The sequence below is a fragment of the Mobula hypostoma genome, chromosome 3 (assembly GCF_963921235.1).
Source record: "Mobula hypostoma chromosome 3, sMobHyp1.1, whole genome shotgun sequence".
NCBI classification, from domain to species: Eukaryota; Metazoa; Chordata; class Chondrichthyes; order Myliobatiformes; family Myliobatidae; genus Mobula; species Mobula hypostoma.
Genome location: NC_086099.1, coordinates 112,963,352 through 112,979,669, shown reverse-complemented (window position 1 = coordinate 112,979,669; position 16,318 = coordinate 112,963,352). Strand labels below are relative to the sequence as shown.

The window sequence follows — 16,318 nt, the reverse complement described above, 5'->3', positions numbered from 1 at the left end:
AGTTTCTTCAATCCCTCCCTATGCCAGACCACTCTTTGAATTTTGTATTGGAATTTGTATATCTTATTGTTACATCACATTATATTTTTCCTCACAAGTGGAAATAGTCTCTCTACATCAAGAAAACTTTCCATAATTTTAAGGACGTGTATTATGCTGGGGGAGAAGCATCGGTGTTGGTTGTTGTGGCATGGATGAAATCACCAGAGACACAGGGTTACTGGTAGATACAAAGCAGCTTCTTTATTTGACACAACAAGGTACAGCAGGCATCATACGGACAGAGACACTTTCGGTAGAAAGGTCTGCTAGCCCAATGTGGGCTCGATATTTATATGCTAAACACAAAGGGCAATTGCTATTTACAAAGTTAAAGACAATGCATAGACAACGCTTCCTTTTGAAGCTACATACAAAATATCACACCTTCTGACTTCATCCTTTCCTCCTGAAGCCAACATGTCTGGGTTGGTACTCAAAGCCTTTAGGAGTGCAAGTCAAATCCACAATACATTTATTTGGTATTTTACGTGCTAACATAGAGGACAATTAATATTAATAAAGTATGGATAAGGCTGCCTTTGAAACTACCTGTAAACTTCACACTTCCATCCGCAGCATCTGGCTAGTATTCCGATATTCACAGCTTTTAGGAAATGCATTGTAGTGAACTCAATCCACAATAGAGTAGAGCTACCAGGACTTGATGTTTCAATCCCTATGGTAAGTCGGCACTCTCGATGTTGGCAGTGGGCTTGGAGTGGTGACAAGGAGGGAGGGTAGGTACATCATCGGGGTCATCAGGTGGGCACCCTCCTTCTTTGACATTTTGTTGATAAGCCCACGACGTCTCCAGAGGGCTCAATGGTGCTACCTGGTGTCCCAGATACGCCCCCCTCAGTTCCATACCCTCCTGTCGTCATTGTGCAGCCCAGTTGTTGTCTTTCCTTTAAATGCAAATCCAATTGCTGCTTTCTTCTGCTGCATTTGACAAGGACTTGACTGCTTGTTGGAGGGAGTGGCCCCTTTTCCTCTCATAAGCTTCTTTGACACCATCTTCCCATGGTACTGTCAATTCCACAACATATGCCAGCTTGGCTGTTGTGGATCACAGGACCATGTCTGGCCGGAGTGTTGTAGCCACAATGTCTGGGGGAAACACAAGCTTTTTTTCCAAGTCCATGTCCATTTTCCAATCCCCAGCAACCTGCAGAATGCTTACATCTTTTGATGTTATATGGTGCTCTGGAGGTTGGCCTGCTGGTACAAATCGTGTAATGTGGACATTTCCTGCCAATGTTTGTGGGAGAGCATTTGTGGTGATTCGCTTCTGTTCCAAGATTGATGTCAGCTGTCTGAGAACTTGGTTATGCCGCCAAGTGTACCGCCCCTGGGTGAGGCTCGTGGTGCATCCTGTTAAAATATGCCTTAGTGATCCAGGTGCTTGACAAAGAAACCACTGGTTCAGGTTCTGGGGTGTGGGTAGGAGGTCATAAGTGGCTCTGATGACAAAACTTAGCCGAGATTCCTCCATCTCCCAGATATCACGCTAGCTAAGCTTCCTCTTTTCCAGGATCTCCCAATTAGTCCATTGGCCCTGCTTGGCCATTGAGACAGCCCTGGCGTTTCGATCTGCCTCCTCCTGTCTTCTCAACTCCTCCACCATGAGCCGTCTCTTCTGCACTGCTGTTCACTTGTGCCATTGAGGAGCTTTTGGGACGAGCCTGAGCCCAGCTCTCCCATGTTGGACTTGGCCAACCACATCCCTGAAGGGAAGAACAGACTTAGCATTCTGAACAGCTTCAGATGGGGTCCACTTCCTCCCTGTTGCCACATGGGGGGCCACTGTTCGATTAACAGTATCTTCAGATTCAGTGAGGGTCATGACCAATCTTGCTTTGGTGCATTTGAATTCTTCCACAAGACTTGCAATTGGTAATTCCAATTAGCTGTTCCTGTACAGTCCAACAGGACTTAAGCATCGCGGAAGTCCAAGCCACTGTTTTACATGTGTGCTGATCATTCTTTCAAGCTTTTCAACCTTGCTGATGGAGATTTCATACACTGTTAAAGGCCACATGAGCCTTGGGAGTATGCCGAACTGGAAGCACCACAGCTTGAGTTTTCCTGGCAGCCAGGTATTGTTGATGTGAGCTATGTACATGATGGTATCCTTTTTGAGTTGTTTAAACTGCTCAGTGTCCTTGAGCTTAGCATCGTACCATCGGCCCAAGCTCTTCACTGGCATTTCTGAAAGAGTTGGGACAGGTGTCCCGTCAATCTGAAATCTTTTATCCGTGACTTGACCTTTGACAATGGAGATGTTGCTGCACTTGCTGGGCTTGATCTTCATCCTCGCCCATGTGATGTTTTGATGAAGCTTTTCCAGAAGTCTCTTGGTGCAGGGGACAGTTGTTGTCAGTATTGTTATATCGTCCATATAGGCTCGTATCGGTGGTAACCCTTGACCAAACTGTAGCCATTTTCCTCCCGCAACCCATTTTGAGGCTCTGATAATGAGCTCCATTGCCATAGTAAAGGCCAATGGGGAGATGGTGAACCCCGCCATGATGCCTACTTCCAGTGATTGCCACGCTGAAGTCTGATGATGTAAGACAAACTTGCAGATCCTGGAAGTAGTGTTTTACCAGATTTGTTGTTGTTGCAGGCACCTGAAAGAATTCAAAAGCAGTCCACAGGAGGGAATGAGGAACTGATCCATAGGTGTTGGCCAGGTGGAGGAACAAGACATGTAGATCCTTTCTTTCTTTCTTAGCCATTTGGATTTGATGCCATATGACACTGGTATGTTGAAGGCATCCCGAGAAACCTTTTGGATTGACGTATCAATGAAATGGTTTTGTTTCAGATACTTCGTAAGTCTTTGCGCCAACACGCTGAAAAAGATCTTGCCTTCTATGCTCAGAAGGTTTATTTGGCGAAATTGCTCGATGGGGGACGAATTCTTTTCTTTTGGGGTCAGAACTCCCCCCCACTCTTCTCCAGGCTTTGGAGATAACTTGCTTATCCCACGCAACCCTCATGTTTTTCCAAAGCATTTCACAATATCCAGGGTGTTCTTTTAGACACAATACAGAACACTGTTAGGGCCTGGCACTGATGCTGATCTTGTCTTCTTTACTGCCTCTTTCACCTCGCTCAGCTTGAGAGGGCTGATGTTAAATTGATGTTGTGGGGGTGAGATTGGTGGGATGTCAGCTAGGACAAGTATCAGTTCATCTTTTAGCTTATCAGTGTGGATGATTCTGAGATGTCTTTCAACCTCCTCTTTTGATACTTTCAAGTATCTGCTTTTCTCTTTTGTGAAAATGCCTTTCACATATTTAAAGGGATCTTTGTAGCCTCGCACATTTGTCTATCACACAGTTCTTTAATAAGGACTCAAACCATCCTGCAAATATCTCCTAAACCGACGTACCCTTTCAAAATTAAAGTCGTACTTTATCATTACTCATTCGGTTTCGATTGTTAACCTTCTTTCTTCCAATTGCATCAGCTCTTCATCTATCAGTTCTTAGTGATGGGATGCCAAAACCTCTTCAACATCATGTTCTTCAGCTTCCACAAGCCAAACTCACTTTGTCCTTGCTTCGTTCACCACGATCGAAATGCTTAATTATGTCTAGTTTTACCGTAAGTGTAACACCCTTACGAGCTCTTTTTCAGGCTTTTCCGATACCATAGAACTCATCTTGCAAACGACTGCTCACAGGCACGTGTTAAAGCGAAGCAGTTCTGAATCCGGGGGAGAGCGGCTGCTCGGGGCGCGCGCTGATTTTTTCGCACGCTTTTTTATCGTGCGCTGAATTTTTTTCCATAACAGTGAAAACACCTTCTAAAAGCGAAAATAGGTCTTTTTATAACAGTGAGGTTTCGTAAAGCGAATGTTCGAAAAGTGGGGGACAACTGTACCTCACTTTTTTAATATAAATTATTTCTTTTTATTGTACAATTTTTAGTCTATTCAATATACGTATACTGTAATTGATTTACTTATTTATTATTATTATTATATTTTTTTTCTTCTTTATTACATATTACATTGAACTGCCTCTGTTAAGCAAACAAATTTCACGACACATGCCACTGATAGTAAATTTGATCCTGATTCTGGATGGTGGCGAATGTTATTCCTTTGTTCAAGAAAGGGAGTAGGGATAACCATGGGAAAAATAGACCAGTGAATCTTTCTTCAGACAGGATTTACAAGCACATGGAGAAGAATAATCTGATTAGTGATTGTCAGCAGAGCTTTGTGAGGGGTAAGGTCATGCCTCATGAGCCTGATTAAATTCTTTGAGGATGTGACGGAGCACACTGACAAAGGTAGAAGGATGAAGGTTGAGGAGTGTATATAGATATTAGTAATTGGTTTGATAATGTTCCCCATGGTAGGCTCTTTCAGAAAGTCAGGAGGTATGGGATCCAGGGAAACTTGGCTGCATTTGTTAAGAGTTCCTTAAATTTATCTACCTCTATCACTACCTCTGGTAGGGTGTTCCACGTATTCAACACTTTCTCTGTTAAATAAACTAACTTCTGACATTCTATACTTTTCACCAATCACCTTAAAATTAGGCCACTTTGTATTAGCTAATTTTACCCTGGGGAAATGTCTCTGGCTATTCACTCAGTCTATGCCTGCAGAACTGGGCAGGGAAATGGCAGACAGAGTTCAACCTAAAACAGTGAGAGGTTGAATATGAAAGCAGAATACATGGCTAATGACAGGATTCTTAGCAATGTAAAGGAACAGAGGGATGATCAGATCTACATCCATTGTTAATTTAAAGTTGCCTTGCAAGTTTATAGGGCTGTTAAGAAGGCATATGGTATATTGATTAATCAGGTGATTGAGTTCAATAGTCGCGAGGTAATGTTCCAGCTCAAAAAACCCTGGTTAGACCACACTTGGAATACTGTGTCACTGAATCCCCTACTATCAACATCCCGGGGTTTACCATTGACAGAAAAATAAACTGGTCTAGCCACATGAACACTATGGCTACCAGAGCAGGTCAAAGGCTAGGAATCCGGCGACATGTAACTCACCTCCTGACTCCCCAAAGCAACATCTGCAAGGCCCAGATCAGAAGTGCAATGGAATACTCGCCACTCTCCTGAATGACCATCCAGTACAGGGCTGTCCACTTGATTGGTACCCCTTCCACAAACATCCAATCCCTCTACCATCGACAAACAGTTGCAGCAGTATGTACTATCTACAAGATGCACTGCAACAACACACCAAAGAACCTAAAGCAGCCCCTTCCAGACCCATGACCACTACCACCTAGAAGGACAAGAACAGCCGATACTTGGGAACACTACCACTTGGAAATCCCCCTCCAAGTCACTCACCATCCTGACTTGGAAACATATCACCTTTTCATTGTCACCAGGTCAAAAGCACGGAATTCCCTCCCTAAGAGCACCGTGGGTATACCTACACCTCAGGGACTGCAGCGGTTCAAGAAGGCAGCTCATCACCACCTTCTCAAGGGGAACAAGGGATGGGCAATAAATGCTGGCTTGGCTGGTGATGCCCACATCCCATAAATTAAATAAAATTTTTGTGGCCTCATTCTAGGAAGGATGTGGAAACTTTGCTTATTTATTTAATAATACAGCATGGAGTAGGCCCCTATGAGCCACGGTACCTCAGCAACCTCTGACAAACCTAATTAACCTAATTTACAATAACCAATTAACCTAACTGATAAGTCTTTGGACTCTGATGGACTCGGAGGAAACCCACGCATCCCACAGGGAGGACATACAGATACTTCTTGCAGAACTACAAACTCCGGATCGCTCCTGAGCTGGAGGAGTGTCATGCTAACCAGATTTGGTACATAGTGAAGGTACAGTGAGATATGCTAATATGCTGGAGCATTTTGAGATTATGGAGGAGGTAATCTTCCGAAAAACATCAATGTGGATAAATCCTCATGGCTTGATGGCATTCTGAACATCCCAGAATATTAATAAATATTAAATGAGACTCAAGCAACACACATCAAAGTTGCTGGTGAATGCAACGGGCCAAGCAGCATCTCTAGGAAGAGGCAGAGTCGACGTTTCGGGCCGAGACCCTTTGTCGGGACTAACTGAAAGAACAGCTAGTAAGAAATATGAAAGTGGGAGGGGGAGGGGGAGGGGGAGATCCAAAATGATAGGAGAAGACAGGAGGGGGAGGGATGGAGCCAAGAGCTGGACAGGTGATTGGCAAAAGGGATATGAGAGGATCATGGGACAGGAGGCCTAGGGAGAAAGAAAAGGGGGAGGGGGGGAAAAAGCCCAGAGGATGGGCAAGGGGTATAGTGAGAGGGACAGAGGGAGAAAAAGGACAGAGAGAAAAAGAACGTGTGTATATAAATAAATAACGGATGGGGTACGAGGAGGAGGTGGGGCATTAGCGGAAGTTAGAGAAGTCAATGTTCATGCCATCAGGTTGGAGGCTACCCAGACGGAATATAAGGTGTTGTTCCTCCAACCTGAGTGTGGCTTCATCTTTACAGTAGAGGAAGCTGTGGATAGACATATCAGAACGGGAATGGGACATGGAATTAAAATGTGTGGTCACTGGGAGATCCTGCTTTCTCTGGCAGACAGAGCATAGGTGTTCAGCAAAACGATCTCCCAGTCTGCATCGGGTCTCGCCAATGTATAGAAGGCCACGTCGGGAGCACCGGATGCAGTATATCACCCCAGCTCACTCACAGGTGAAGTGTCGCCTCACCTGGAAGGACTGTCTGGGGCCCTGAGTGGTGGTAAGGGAGGAAGTGTAAGGGCATATGTAGCACTTGTTCCGCTTACAAGAATAAGTGCCAGGAGGGAGATCGGTGGGGAGGGATGGGGGGGACGAATGGACAAGGGAGTCTGGTAGGGAGCGATCCCTGCGGAAAGCAGGGGCGGGGAGGAGGAAAGATGTGCTTAGTGGTGGGATCCCGTTGGAGGTGGTGGAAGTTACGGAGAATTATATTTTGGACCCAGAGGCTGGTGGGGTGGTAGGTGAGGACAAGGGGAACCGTATTCCTAGTGGGGTGGCGGAGGATGGAGTGACAGCAGATGTGCGTGAAATGGGGGAGATCTCCCCCTCCCCCTCCCACTTTCATATCTCTTACTAGCTCTTCTTTCAGTTAGTCCTGACAAAGGGTCTCGGCCCAAAATGTTGACTCTACCTCTTCCTAGAGTTGCTGCCTGGCCTGCTGCATTGACCAGCAACTTTTATGTGTGTTGCTTGAAATTCCAGCATCTGCAGATTTCCTCGTGTTTGCATTAAATGAGAATAATTGTTAAGGATTTGAAAAAGATCTTCATGTCCTCAGTAATAGTAGGTGAGGTCCCAGTGGAAAATAACAAATGTTGTGCCTTTGTTCGAGAAAGAAAATTAGGATATCTGGTAATGGTATTAAGGTACAAGGGGATCTTGAGAACCAGGTCCAAAGTTCGCTGAAAGTGGCTGCGCAAGTGGTAAAGAAGGCATATGGAATACTTGCCTTAATCGGTGGGAGTACTAACAGCAATAAAGTCATGCTGCAGCTATATAATACTTAAATTTCACTCACTTCACACTGGAGGAACTCAGCAGGTCGGGCAGCATCCGCACCATCCACACCATCTTTATAGGGCCTCTGCCCCTTCCCTCTACAGTCCCGACGAAGGGTTCCGGCCCAAAATGTCGACTCATCGTTTCCACAGATGCTGCCTGACCTGCTGAGTTCCTCCAGCGTGTTGTGAGTGTTGTTTGACCCCAGCATCTGCAGAGTATTTTGTGTAATACTTAAATTTGACTGCACTTGGAATATTGCATGCAGTTCTGGTTGGCCCATTATACAAAGAATGTGGATACTGTGAAGAGGCTACAGAGGATGTTGCCTTGATCATAGGGTAAGAGCTATAAGGAAAACTTAGACAAACTTGGGCCCTTCAACCTCAAGCATTGGAGGCTGAGCAGAGACCTGACAGAAATCTAAAAATTATGCGAGGCACAGATTAGTTGACAGTCAGAATCTCTCTCCCAGAGTAGAAATGTCAAGCACTAGAGGACAAGCTTTTAAGGTTAGATTAAAGGTGATGCGAGTGGCAAGATTTGCTGGTTTTTTCTTGAAACACAGAGAGTGGTAGTTGCCTGGAATATGTTACCAGGGGCAGTTTGGTGGCATTTCAGGGGCTTTTGTACAGGCATATGAATATGAAGGGAATGGAGAGATATGGATGATATACAAGAGGTCATTTAGTATAAATTGGCATGAAGATCAGCACAGCACCCCACAGGCTGAATGTCCTGTCCAGTGCTGTACTGTTCTAGACTCTGGCTTATGGTCTACTATGTACTGGATTTTTATTTTGTAAATAGCTAGTCCTTCCAATACTTGGCAATGGCTACTCCAAAGTTTATTGAAGCAAAAGGGATGAGTTAATACAGATTTTGAGCACTAATTCATTTCCATCTGGCTACTTGACAAGATTGTGATGCTGTTGCAAGTAAGTTTTTCATTGCACCTATACATACATATACTTGTGTATAGGACAATGAACTTGACTTTGACTTTAAATTATTCTAAGTTAATACTACATAGTAGCAAGTTCTCACCAAAATCAAAATCACTGCAGGCATTTTCATCAATTGAGGACTGCTTCATCACTCCAGCAACAACTGTCTTATGTAATTCATCCTGAATTGAAAAGAATAAATAAAAGTTTCATTGTCTCTGCACAGGATTATGTGGAATAATTAATTAATCACAGAAAAATACTGGGTGTGCATTTGTGGTATAGTTCACTATCCTCAATGAAAGTCAATGTACAAATGTGGGATCTGAAATTACAATTCTTTTGTAAATCTAGTACGTTGCTATGCTGTTCAGTTGCTATAGTGTTCTCATTCTTCCAAGCCACAGAGCAAATAATAGAATAGTTGCAATCTGAAATGACTTAGAAGATGATTTGGTGAATTTGTGGCACCTTCTCTAAAAATGATTCCTATGTTGGGGGAAAACAGGCAGACTGCTAAAGGGAAAACAGCAGAGGGGAGGAGCCAGCACCTTTGAATAAGTTGTTTTTAATTGGCTGAGTTGCCACACACTTTACCAATAAAAACATAGAATCAAGTGAAGTGCCCCATTTTGGGACAGTGATTATGGTGTGTGAGTGCTGGTGGAGAGGACAGGTGTTAGTGAAAAGGCACACGTTCAAAGTTCAAAGTAAATTTATTATCAAAGTGCATACAGTTGCAAAGGGAAGTTTGTGAACCCTTTGCAATTACCTGGTTTTCTGCATTAATTACTCATAATATATGGTCTGATCTTCATCTAAGACAGAATAATAGACTGCATAAGCTAATATCACACAAACAACCGAACTACTTCTTGTCAATATTGAGTAAATCATTTAAACAATCACAGTCTCGGATTTAAAAAGTACGTGAACCTCTGGGGTAATGCTTTCTACAAAAGCTATTTGGAGTCAGGTGTTCCAAACAATGAGATGAGATTGGAGGTGAAGGTTGTAGAGGTGCCCTACCCTATAAAAAAAGACACACAGTTAGGTTACTGACAGAGCCTGCTCTTCACAAGAAAGATCTGTTTATGTGTTCCATGCCTTTCGACTTTCAGAGGACCTTACAAGAAGAATTGTGGAGACACGTGAAGTTGGAAAAGGCTACAAAACCATTTGTAAAGAATCAAAATCACAATCAGGTTTAATATCACCAGCATGTGTTGTGAAATTTGTTATATTAGCAGCAGCAGTTCAACGCAATACACAATAAAGTTAAATGAAATAATAAATAATTACAGTATACATATATTGAATAGATTAAAAATACTGCAAAACACATAAATAATTTATATTTAAAAAGTGAGGTAGTGTTCACGGGTTCAATGTCCATTTAGGAATCGGATGGCAGAGGGGAAAAAGCTGTTCTTGAATTGCTGAGTATGTGCTTTCAGGCACCTCCTATCTGATGGTAACATTGAGCAAAGGGCATGCCCTAGGTGCTGAGGCCCTTAATAATGGATGCTGAGACACCATTCCCTGAAGCCCTCTGCAGCTTCTTTCAGTTCTGTGCAGTAGCCAGCCCACCATCCCCCCCCCCACCGACCAGACAGTGATGCAGCCTGTCAGAATGCTCTCCACAGTATATCCATAGAAGTTTTTGAGTGTACTTGTTGACATACCAAATCTCTTCAAACTCCTAATGAAGTCTAGTCGTTGTCTTGCCTTCTTTATAACTGCAGGTTAGGTCCTGAGAGACCTTGACATCCAGGAACTTGAAACTGCTCACTCTCTCCTCTTCTTATCCCTCTATGAGTGTGTGTTCTTTCGTCTTACCCTTCCTGAAGTCCACAATCAGCTCTTTCGACCTACTAATGTTGAGTAGAAGATTGTTGCTGCGACACCACTCCACTAGTTGGCATATCTTGCTCCTGTACGCCAATGGTTCTACCACCAATGGTTGTATCATCAGCAAATTATAGATGGTATTTGAGCTCTGCCCAGCCACACAGTCATGGGTATAGAGAGAGTAGGGCAGTGGGCTAAGCACACACCCTTAAGGTGCACCAGTGTTCATCATCAACTAGGAGGAGATATTATCACCAATCCGCACAGATTGTAGTCTTCTGGTTAGGAAGTTGAGGATCCAATTGCAGAGGGAGTTACAGAGGCCCAGGTTCTGTAACTTCTCAAACAGGATTGTGGGAATGATGGTGTTAAAACTTAAATGTTCATCAGTCTACAGTAAGAGAAATTGTCTACAAATAAGGAAATTTAGTACTGTTGCTACTTCCACCCCGCCCTCACCTCAGGAGAGGGCATCCTGCAAAGTTCACACCAACCACACAATGTGCAATGCTGAAAGAGGTGAAAAAGAACCTAAGAGTAACAGCAAAAGACCTGCAGAAATCTCTGGAACTTGCTGAAGTCTCTGTTCATGTGTCACTATAAGAAAAGCACTAAACACAAATGGTGTTCATGGAAGGACAACACATAGGATACGACTGCTCTCCAAAAGAAAATGCTGCACATCTCAAGTTTGCAAAAGGCCACCTAGATGATCCACGACACTTCTAGGACAATATTCTGCAGACAGATGAGACAAAAGGTGAACTTTTTGGCAGAAATGCACACCACTATATGATTAAACAATGTGTTCAATAAAGACATGAAAAGTACAATTGTTTCTATGTTATTAGTTTAGGTAAATTGTGTTTGTCTATTATTATAACTTAGATGAAGATCAGACCACATTCTATGAGTAATTAAGGCAGAAAGCCAGGTAATTGCAAAGGAACCACAAACTTTTTCTTGCAATTGAATACGAAACACTCTGGTTTCCTCGGTTGCATAAATCTAGGGAAGACAATCTCTGGCCTTGCCAAACATGTGAGATTGAGGCACAAGCCCCCCAACCCCACAAACCCCCATTTGTGTGGATGCTGTGTAATTCACTACCCTGTTACAACTTAATGCCACAAAATAACAGACATTACACTGCATACAATTAAAGGAGTTATATTTATGAATCTTAACTTAAGGGTTACTAAAGAATAACAAAAAAGGTCCGTTCTAATTAAACAGTCAAATGTGCACACATCAGAACTCATCTTGAACTTCTCTGTCACTTACATGCTGGACCCTCGGTCAATGTGAAAGCACACACCACCTTCCGAACTTTGCTCGTAATCCATCTCGAACAAACGGGTCTCCCACCAGTGGTTCCCTCTTCATCTCCTCTCAAACAAAAGCCAAGACCTCACCAAGAAGAACCTCCCACTAATTCCACATCATCCCTTACCTTCAACAATAACCCAAACAGGCTGAAAGCAGAATAAACAGCTCTTACAGTGCTACTAAATGAAATACTGACAGCACAACAGTAAAGATGTGAACCAGAGCATTACATATATGTCACAAAACACAACCATGAGATACATTTTCTTGTGGGCATACTCAATAAATCCATAATAGAATCGATGAAAGGCCATGCCCACTTGGGCATTCAGTTGGCAAAAGATAACAAACTGCAAATACAAAAAGAAAGAAATAATAATAAATATGCAATAAATATCGAGAACATGAGATGAAGAGTCCTTGAAAGTGAGTCCATAAGGCCGTAAGATATAGGAGTAGAAGTAGGCCATTGGGCCCATTGAGTCTGCTGCACCATTTCATCCCTCCTCCTATCTTTGTACCGTTCTGCAAACCTGGCCACAAGATCATCAATTTTGTCATCCAGATCATTCACATATAACAGAAAGTGGCAGTCCCAACACAGGTCCCTGTGGAACACAACTAGTCATCAGCAGCCAACCAGAAAAAGCTCCCTTTATTCCCACTCTTTGCCTCTTGCCAATCAGCTAATGCTCTATTCCTGTAATACCATGGGCTCTTCACTTGTGAAGTAGCCTCATGTGTGGGACTTTGTTAAAGGCCTTCTAAAAATCCAAGTACACAACATCCACCAATTCTCCGTTGTCTATCCTGTTTTGTTTTATCTTCAAAGAATTCCAACAAATTTGTCAGGCAAGATTTTCCCTTAAGGAAACTATGCTGACTTTGCCTATTTCATCATGTCCCTCCAAGAAACCCAAAACATCATTAACAATTGACTTGGAGTCTTTCCAACCACTAAGATTGGACTACTTGGTCTATGGTTTTCTTTCTTCTGCCTCTCTCACTTTTGAAGAGTGGAGTGACATTTGTAATTCTCCAGTCATCCAGAACCATGTCCATATCGTTTCTTGAAAGATCTTTATTAATACCTCCACAATCTCTTCAGCCATCTCTTTCAGAAGCCTGGTGTGTAGACTATCTGGTTCAGGTGACTTATCTGCCTTCAGATCTTTCAGCTTCCAAAATACTTTCTCCCTAGTAATGACAACTCACTCACTTCTGCCCCCGGATACTCTCAAACTTCTGGAGTACTGCCGGTGTCTTCCACAGTGAAAACTGATACAAAATACTTATTCAGTTCATCCGAGATTTCCTTGTCCACTATTCCTACTGCTCCAACATTATTTTCCAGCGGTGCGATATCTACTCTCATTCTCTTTTACACATTATATATCTGAAGGAAGTTTTGGTACCCTAATATTATTGGTTTGCTTACCTTTGTATTTCATCTTTTCTTTCTTTATGACTTCTTTAGTTGTCTTCTATTGATTTTTAAAAGTTTCCCAATCCTCTACCTTTCTTTTAATTTTTGTTCTATCCCTTACGCTTTTATGTTGGCTTTGAATTTTCTTGTCAGCTATGGTTGCATCATCCTGCCTTCTTCTTCCATAAGACTATAAGGCAAAGGAGCAGAATTAGGCCATTTGGCCCATCAAGTGTGCTCCGCCATTCAATCATGGCTGATTCTTTTTTCCCCTCCTCAGCCCCACTCTCTGGCCTTTTCCCTGTAACCTTTGATACTGTGTCCAATCAAGAACCTATCAAGCTCTGCCTTAAATACACCCAACCATCTGGCCTCCACAGCTGCACATTCCACAATTCATCACCCTCTGGCTTAAGAAATTTCACCACATCTCTGTTTTAAATGGACACCGTTCTATCCTGAGACTGTGCCCCCTTGTCCTAGACTCCCCCACTATGGGAAACATCCTTTCCACATCTACTCTGTCTTGTCCTTTCAACATTCGACAGGTTTCAATGAGATCCCCTTCTCATCCTTCTAAATTCCAGCAAATAAAGACCCAGAGCTATCAAATGTACCTTGTCCCTTTCATTCCCAGAATCATCCTTGTGAACCTCCTCTGAATCCTCTCCAATGTCAGCGCATCTTTTCTTAGGTGTGAACCCAAAACTGTTCACAATACTCAAGGTGAGGCCTCACCAGTGCCTTATAAAACCTCAGCATCACATCCCTGCTCCTGTATTCTAGACCTTTTGAAATGAATTGTGATTCTTTATTGGGATATATCTATCCTGCGCCTTCTCAATTACTCCCAGAAATTCCAGCTATTGCCACTCTGCCATCATCCCTGCTAGTCAATTTTTGCTAGCTCCTCTCTTATGCCTTTGTAATTCCCTTTACTCCATTTTAATAATGTACCATCTGACTTCAGCTTCTCCTTCTCAAATTGCAGAGTGAACTCTATCATATGACAATCACTGTCCCCTAAGCGTTCTTTTACCTTAAGTTCTCTTGTCAATTCTGGTTCATTGCACAACACCCAATCAGAATAGCTGATACCCTTCTAGGCTCTACCATGAGCTGCTCTAAAATGCCATCAACGCAGGCATTCTGCAAATTCCTCCTCTTACGATCCAGCACAAACTTGATTTTCCCAATCTTCCTGCATGTTGAAATCCCCCATGACTATTATGGCATTGCCTTTTTCACTTGCATTTTCCAACTCCCGTCATTTATTGACCACATCTTTGCTGCTGTTTGGAGGTTTGCATATAACTCCAAACACTGTCTTTTTACCCTTTCAGTTTCTTCCCACAACAATTCTGCACCTCTCAACCTATGTCATCACTTTCTACTGTTTTAATTTCATTTCTTTTACCAACTAAGCCACCCACCCCTTTGGCCTACCTGCCTGCCCATTCGATACAATGTGTATGTTAAGCTCCCAGGTATAATGTTCTTTCAACCACGGTTCAATAATGCTCACTATGTCATATATGCCAGTCTGTAACTGTTACTAGTTCATCTACCTTATTCCGTATATTGTGTACATTCAAATATAACACTTTTAGTCCTGTATTTATCACCCTATTTGATTTTGGATTTCGTTCACATTGCAACTCATCCCATTGATTGCAATTTTGCCCTATCATCAGCTTCTCCTTGCTCACAGTCTCACTACGCACTGCCTCTGTCCATAAACCAACTACCCAACCCTCAGCCTTATCGCTCTGGCTCCTATCCCCCTGCCAAATTAGTTTAAGCCCTCCAAAACAGCTCTAGCAAACCTGTCTGCAAGGATATTGCCCCCTCAGGTTCAGTTGTAACTCGTCCATAGGTTGTGGAAACATTTCAATAATAGAGCAAGTGAAGTTATTCCATTTAGTTCAAGAGCCTAACAGTTGAGGGGTAATAACTGTTACTAAATCTGGAGGTGTGAGTCAAGTCCTGAGGGTCCTGTACCTTCCTCCTGATGGCAGCAGTGAATAGAGAGCATGTCCTGCATGGTGAGTGTCCTTGATGATGGATGTTGCTTTCCTGCAACAGCACCCCGTATCCATGTAATCAATGGTAGGGAGGGCTTTACCCATGATGAACTAGGTAAGTCCTATTATTTTTTGTAGGATTTTCCATTCAAGGGCATTGGTGTGTCCAGACCAGGCTGTGCTACAGCCAGTTAATACACCCTCCATCATATATCAAAGTTTGTCTCATGAGTAGCATGTAACATTTTTATTTTCCTTTTCACAGTGCAGACAAAGTGGCAGTCAGGACAATGGAATGCTCCTCCTACAAGATGTGTAAAGTCAGGGAAACTCGTGGTTTCTCTGATGACCACATTTATAGGAAATACACTCAACTGCAGCTTCACTAGACTGGGTGTAGGAATTGGAGCTGGAGTTGATTAACTCGGGATTCTGAGGATACCACAGATGAGTTTGGACCATATTTGCACCAATGACATAGGCAGGGCTAGGGACGAGGTCCTGACAAATGACTTTAGGGAACTGGGTAGAAGAGTAAGAAGCTGTAATCACAGGATTACTATCTGTGCTAATTTAAATTGAGATGAGTTCAATATGTGGTTAAGGAGCTGGTGCAGGAGAGCAGTCTTCAGAATTATGGATTAGTGGGCTCTCTTCCAGGGCAGGTACAGTATGACCCATACAAACCAATATCCTCCCTTGGAGGTTTGCTTATGTTACTTGGGAGGGTAGGTAGATGAGAACCACAGCTGCAGAGCAACAGGTAATAAGGATGACAGTATGAAAGATAGTATGAAAAGTAAGATGAAAAGAAAGAATAGCATGGGGCAGGCTAATAAACATCAAGAGACTAATAGACTGAGATATTTATTTCAACAGATGGACTATGGTGGATAAGGAAGATGAACTTAGAGCCTGGATCAGTTCATGGATTGTGACGCATTTGAGTCCTTGCTGCCTGAGAGACAGGAACATTAGAACATAAGAAATAAGAGCAGGAGTAGGCCATCTGTCCCATCGAGCCTGCTCTGCCAATCAATAAGCTCATGGTTGATCTAATAAGATCATCTCCACCTACTTGCCTTTTCCCCATAACCCTTAATTCCCCTACTATGCAAAACAAAGGGGCTGGCAGCTCAACATTCCTGGGTTTTGGTGTTTTAGATGT

The 16,318-nt window shown here is 42.9% G+C and overlaps 1 protein-coding gene across 2 annotated transcripts in view; it reads right to left on the bottom strand.

Moving 5' to 3' along the window:
• LOC134344195 (microtubule-associated protein 9-like) overlaps positions 1-16,318 on the bottom strand; it is a 286,314-nt gene that overhangs the window by 230,300 nt on the left and 39,696 nt on the right. For both annotated transcript variants that reach the window (XM_063043605.1, XM_063043604.1), the window contains one exon: positions 8,621-8,702. In XM_063043605.1, coding sequence (XP_062899675.1) covers positions 8,621-8,702 — 82 coding nt within the window. The remainder of the gene's footprint in view (positions 1-8,620; positions 8,703-16,318) is intronic.